General features: G+C 52.9%; 1 protein-coding gene across 2 annotated transcripts in view; it reads left to right on the top strand.

Annotated features, from left to right (window-relative positions):
- Positions 1–4,624: 4,624 nt before the first annotated feature.
- Positions 4,625–6,326, top strand: part of UVRAG (UV radiation resistance associated) — a 103,305-nt gene continuing 101,603 nt past the window's right edge. Inside the window, exon 1 of one of the 2 annotated variants that reach the window (XM_086739750.1) lies at positions 4,625–4,826. In XM_086739750.1, coding sequence (XP_086595876.1) covers positions 4,746–4,826 — 81 coding nt within the window. In that variant the 5' untranslated portion in view covers positions 4,625–4,745. The remainder of the gene's footprint in view (positions 4,827–6,326) is intronic. The other variant, XM_086739751.1, reaches the window with a different exon arrangement.

Raw genomic sequence — 6,326 nt, 5'->3', positions numbered from 1 at the left:
AATGACACTTAAGTTTTCAAACAGCATTTCTCACAATTCCTAAGTGGTGTTTCATCCAGCATTCTCAAAAGGTTTTTTGAAAATGTGCTTTATGCTAACAGGCAATTTACCCTGTTTTCTTAAAATTGTATTTTGAAATTCTGTTTATAATAATTTTAATTGTTTTCTGGTCTTCCTTTCCACAAACAAAAAAAAATTTTAAAAGAAGTCCATAAGAAACTGTTTCTTGCTTTCCATAAGGTTAAAGTGAGGAGCTGCTGGTGTGAGTTTAGACCACATGTGAGCACAAGACCTGCTCACTAATCATAGAATCACAGAATGGTTTGGGTCGGAAGGGACCATTAAAGCCCATCCAGTCCAACCCACCTCAACCCCCCTGCAAGGAGCAGGAACATCTCCAACCAGATCAGGTTGCTGATTCCTGGCCTTGAATGTTTCCAGGGATGCTGGAATCCACCATCTCTCAAGGCCACTCTAAGGTCTCCCTGGAGCCTCCTCTTCTCCAGGCTGAACAGCCCCAACTCTCTCAGCCTGTCCTCACAGGAGAGGTGCTCCAGCTCTCTCATCATCTTCATGACCTCCTCTGGACTCACTCCAACAGGTCCATGTCCTTGCAGCACCTGGTTGAACTTCATGAGGTTTGCACGGGCCCACCTCTCCACCCTGTCCAGGTGCCTCTGGACGGCATCCCTCCCTTCCAGCGTGTCGATCGCACCACCCAGCTTGGGCAGATGGGCAGGTCATGGCGATGGGAGTGCTGCGTGCAGCCGCGCACTTGCTGCAGCCACAGAAATTTCATCTTTTATGATAATCATCCACAGGAACATCCACTGGGATGTAATAAAGGTCGTGCTGTGATCTTCAGAACGATGTAGACAGATAATGCCGGCCTTTTCATGTGGCTGAAAAATTCAAATTACAGTTTCCTACGGCGTCATTAAATTACATAGGGTCCTATGTAACGCCGCGTCTGCGGCCGAGATCGGCAGTACTGCTCCAGCATTACTGCTCCGCGTGACTGTTCCTAAACCAGGGATAAAAAGAAACCACAATCATCCGTGGCTGCAGCTTGCAAATACCAATCCTGATTAATTAACACATTATTTTAAGCCCAAAAGGGGTGATTATTTTGTTCTAATTCAAGCGCAACCTGGGTTATTAAGTGACTCTCATCTTTTTGAATAGTCGCTGGGCTGAACTACGCAAGGGATGGACTTAACCTCTCAAAGCTGATGAAAATCAAATGTAAAATTGAAACCTTATGCCTAGAAACTCCTCATTTTATAACGCTCTTGCAAACAGTTCCTTGTCACGCGAAGAGAGCAAAATGCAGAGATAAGTCTGCAACGTAGAACACGAAGCCAAAACCTTAGGTAGCATCAGCTGGAGATCTGCAGGGACTTCTTTGGAGCTGTATCGGTTCCTCTACTATAAAATGATTAATAAATTAACATGGGGTTTGGGGTCGTATTTGAATTTTCTTCTGGGGGGGAAATTTTGCTCTTTAGTCCCTGAATTATGGGTTAGATGTCTCCGTGTACATTAAGCAGCAAATTAACTTCAGTCTCCATGTACAGGGCATGCGAGCAGCTATGTTAAGTGATTCATTCGACTCTTCTAAACATTAGGATTTTAAGAAAATTTTGAGATAGTCATCTACTCCTGTGGAAATGAAGAAAAATAGGAAAATCCTGCTGTGGTACTGTTGTATGGACTTTAAATTCACCAGATCAGCATAACTTGGTCATAGAACAGTCACATATCACCCAAGGATTGATTTTTTTTTTTAAAATCCTTTGATATTTTGGGCAAACAAACAGTGGCATCTTCATGCTGTTTCCATAAACTGTTTTTAGTGATTTATCTCAGGAATAACTGTTCTTACAACTGTCATCCTCTCAGATTTTATATATAATTCTGAGCTAGAACTAGTTCTGCCAACTGGAGGAAGCACACCTAAAGAGCTTCAAACTCATAAAACATTCCCAAATGTCTTGATTTTATGATAATTTTTGTCATTCCAAGTGCATTTTTCACACCTTGGGCCAAAAAAAAAACCAACCAAAAATTCATATTAAATAGCAAGCTTTGATCCTCCAAGGTGAAGATGGAAAGTTCCAAAGGAAGGAGCACATGCATTGTAACGAACCAGAAACCTGGAGGTGATTCAAACTCATACAAGTCCAAAATTACAATGTTTGAACCTCCTGATCTCCAGAACGTCTGCATCCTTGAAAACAGTGCACTTTGAGAAGAAAACAGTGCATGAGAAGAAAAAATGGAGATGCACTCTTTCTCAGAAGATCTTCCAAAAAAAAGTCACTGTGTTGAAATTTCTCCTAATCAGTGACAGCAACATCCAGAACTCAAGCACAACTCCAGGCTCACAATGTCTAAAATTTAAACTCTAGGCATCAAATTTATTTGGGACCCACATGTAAAATCACACAATTTGATTAAAAAAGTCCACAGCAACGTGTCACTTTATGGTGAAATGTGGAATTATCGAGGAGGAGAGTTTGGCAGCTCCATTTTCCACAGGAAATACTTTGGAGAACGACAGTGCATGGTGAGCGGCTGCAAGAGAGGGTGAGGACGGAAAAGGATGGAAGAGGATGACTTCTCCAAGGATGGTCATCAAACTCCAGAAAACTTGACTTTCCACTCCACTTTTCACTATTCTTCCTCTTTTTTTTAATGTATTTTTAATGAGTTCACCATTGAATACTCAAGACCAAAATGCATGCTGAAAAAAACACCAGTACAATGCACACGAACACAGCATGCACATTGCAAAACCATGAGTACTGCGGGTGAACGAAGGCTTGGTGGCCATCCAGTGGTGAAGATCTCCATGGTGTGTGAGATGCAGAGGGCTGGAAGGGGAGAGAGGAGAGGAGGACAGGACTTTCCAGCACTGCACGCCACACTCAGTCCTTCCAGAGCCGCCCAGCCCGGTGGGAACAGGCATTTCCAGTGCCGTGGCGTGTGCTGGGGACAGGCGTTCCCAGTCCTGCTGCTGGGCTGGTGGGATGGGCGTTCCTGGTGGTGTGGGGACGGATGTTTTGGCACAGCCCGTGCTGGTCCCCAGCAGTGCAATGGGGATGAGCGTCTCCAGTGCAGCTGCCTATGCCGGGCAGGCGTTGCAGGGTGCTGTGGGGACGGGTAGTCCCGGCAGGGTGTGGGGACAGGACTGGCGCTCCCGGTGCTGTGTGGTATGTGGGGATGGTGCCACCTTGGTGGGGATGGTCCTTCTGGCCATGATGGATGTTGCCTGGGTGGGGTGGGATGGAGGTGGGTGTTGCCAGGGGATGGCTGTGTTGGGCTTCAGTGAGTGTTGCATCAGGCCTGACGCAGAGTGGGTCGGTGTGGTGTGGGATGGGTTTGGTGTGACGTGGGATGGGTTGGCATGGTGTTGGGTTGGTGTGATGTGGGACGGGTTGGTGTGGTGTGGGGTGGATTGGTGTGATGTTGGGTTGGTGTGGTGTTGGGTTGGTGTGGTGTTGGGTTGGTTGGCATGATGAGGAAAAGGTTGCCCTGTTGTTGGTCAATTTGGTCTTCTGTGGGGCAGGTTGGTGTGATGTGGGGCAGGTTGGTGTGATGTGGGGCAAGCTGGCCTGCTGTGGGGCAGATTGGTGTGACATGGGACAGGTTGGCTTTCTGTGGGGCAGATTGGCCTGCTATGGGGCAGACTGGCCTGCTACAGGTCAGGTTGGTGTGATGTGGGGCAGACTGGCCTGCTGTGGGGCAGGTTGGTGCGATGTGGGGCTGATTGGCCACCTGTGGGGCAGACTGGCCTGCTACGGGGCAGGTTGGCCTGCTGTAGGGCAGGCTGGCCTGCTATGGGGCAGACTGGCCTGCTATGTTGCAGATTGGTGTGATCTGGGGCTGGTCGGCCTTCTGTGGGGCAGGTTGGTGCGATGTGGGGCAGACTGGCCTGCTATGGGGCAGGTTGGTGCAGTGTGGGGCAGACTGGCCTGCTATGGGGCAGACTGACCTGCTAAGTTGCAGGTTGGTGTGATGTGGGGCAGACTGGCCTGCTATGGGGCAGGTTGGTGCGGTGTGGGGCAGACTGGCCTGCTATGGGGCAGACTGACCTGCTAAGTTGCAGGTTGGTGCGGTGTGGGGCAGACTGGCCTGCTATGGGGCAGGTTGGTGTGATGTGGGGCAGACTGGCCTGCTATGGGGAAGGTTGGTGCGGTGTGGGGCTGGTAAGCGGCAGGGCCAGGCCGCTCCCCGTTGCCATGGCGACAGTGCCCCCTCCGCCCCCCCCGCGCACCCACCCAGCAAAATATTTTCGTCCCACCACGTGATAAAAACAGCTTCCCCCCCGCCACACGTGACGGAGGACGACCGACGTCAATCAAAAACCACCTTCCCCCAATCATCATCCGCTCCTTCAGGCGCCGTCCCGCCTTCCGGAAGTCAGCGCTCCAATCGGCGCCGGCTCCCTTTCCAACGGTTTGACAAGGGGCCGCGGCGAGGAGCCTTGATCGGCGTCGGGCGCAGCCAGTAGCGTCTCAAAAACGCACCCGGGCTCCCGCCTCAGTGGAGCGCTGACCAATGAGCGAGCGGAACGCTGCTTCCCGCCCGCCCCCCCCCCCCCCCAGCACTGCGGTAATATGGCTCCGTAGCGAGCGGCCCGGGCCGGTGCTGTTGCCGCCATTAACCCCTGGGTGCTCGGCGGCGGAGCGGCCCGCGGGGCTCATGCGCAGCCGTTGCCCGGCCGTTGCCCTGCCGTGAGGATGAGCTCGGCCGCCGGCCCCGCCGCCTTACCCCCGGGCCCCGCCACCCGGGCCTTGCATGTGGAGCTGCCCTGGCAGCAGGTACGGCGGGGCTCGGGGGAGCCACGGGCCGGGGGCGGCCCTCAGCTGGGGAGGGTGCCCTGAGGGGTGGCGGGGGGGGGAGCTCCCTGAGGTGTGGGGTGCCCTGAGGTGGAGGGAGAGGGGTGATCCCTGATGTGATGGGTGCCCCGAGGGGCAGTTGGGGTGCTATCTGAGATGATGGGTGCCGGGAGGTGTAGAGGGGGAGCTCCCTGAGGTGTGGGGGTGCCCTAAAATGAAGGAGGGGTGCTCCCTGAGGTGTGGGGTGAAGGGGAGTGCTTCCCGGGGTGATGGGTGCCCTGAGGTGGGGGGGGACTGTTCCCTGGGGTGATGGGTGCCCTAAGGTGAAGGGAGAGGGGTGATCTCTGGGGTGATGGGTGCCCTGAGGTGAAGATGGGGAGCTTCCTGAGGTGTGGGGTGAAGGGGGGTGCTCTGAGGTATAGGGGCGTGATCCCTGAGATGTGGGGTGCCCTGAGATGAAGGAGAGGGAGCTCCCTGGGGTGTGAGGGTGCCTTGAGGTGAAAGGGGGGGGGTGATCTCTGAGGTGTGGTGTTCCCAGAGGTGAAGAGAGGCTGTTCCCTGAGGTGATGGGTGTCCTGAGGTGAAAGGGGGTGCTCCCTGAGGTGATGGGTGCCCTGAGATGAAGCAGGGATGCTCCCTGAGGTGATGGGTGCCATGAGGTGAAGAGGGGATGCTCCCTGAAGTGTGGAGTCCCTTGAGGTGAAGGCGGCGGGGGGGGGGTGGTGTGTGCTCCCTGAGGTGTGAGGGGTAGGGTTCCCTGAGGTGTGGGAGTCCCTGAGCTGATGGAAGGAGGATCCCTGAGCCAAGGGGGTTTGAGCACCCTTTCTCTTGGGCTAGTAGGAAGATGAGAGGCTCTGCACTGCAGGAGGGCAGGGGTCTGTTCACCTCTCCTGCCAGGACTGGAGCATCAAGATGGGAGTCCCATCTCCCCGAGAGGCTGCTTCTGTGCCCACAGAGGTGCTGGGCGTGAACCGAAGCTGGGAGTCGCAGCACAGATAACACCCAGATAAATTGGCTTTAAGCCTGGGTCACTGATGAAGCGGGAACAGCTGGGGTGCCCTCTCCTCTCCTGCGGCGTCTCTTGACGAGAGGGAGGGTGAACATGGATAAAACATGCAGTGTATTCTGAAAAGTGCTGAAATGTTCCCTCCCCATCACATCCTTCCTTCAGCTAACTCTGTTTTTCCTGTTTGCTGATAGTTGGCTTTTGGTTTACTGGGCAACCGTCCCACGTTTTAATTTTGGAGAGCATTAGGAAGAAGGTTAAGTGAGGAAGTCTAGGCTCTGCGTAAGGGTTTAGCAATCCGTATCAAACTAAGTCCGTGCCCTTTCCCCTCTTGCAGGCAAGAGGGGAAGACTTTTATTGTACGCGTCTGGTCAGCTTAAGCAGTGGTGGAGGGGAGAAATAATTACTTAGTGCAGGCGTGCTTTTCTTTAGAAAGACTGGAAGATGTGAGTCTGCACTTGAAGTTTTGCTTCATT

The sequence above is a fragment of the Chlamydotis macqueenii genome, chromosome 1 (genome assembly GCF_036417535.1).
Source record: "Chlamydotis macqueenii isolate bChlMac1 chromosome 1, bChlMac1.mat, whole genome shotgun sequence".
Lineage (NCBI taxonomy): Eukaryota > Metazoa > Chordata > Aves > Otidiformes > Otididae > Chlamydotis > Chlamydotis macqueenii.
The sequence above is the reverse complement of the archived record's forward strand: the minus strand, read 5'-3'. Positions and strand labels throughout refer to the sequence as shown.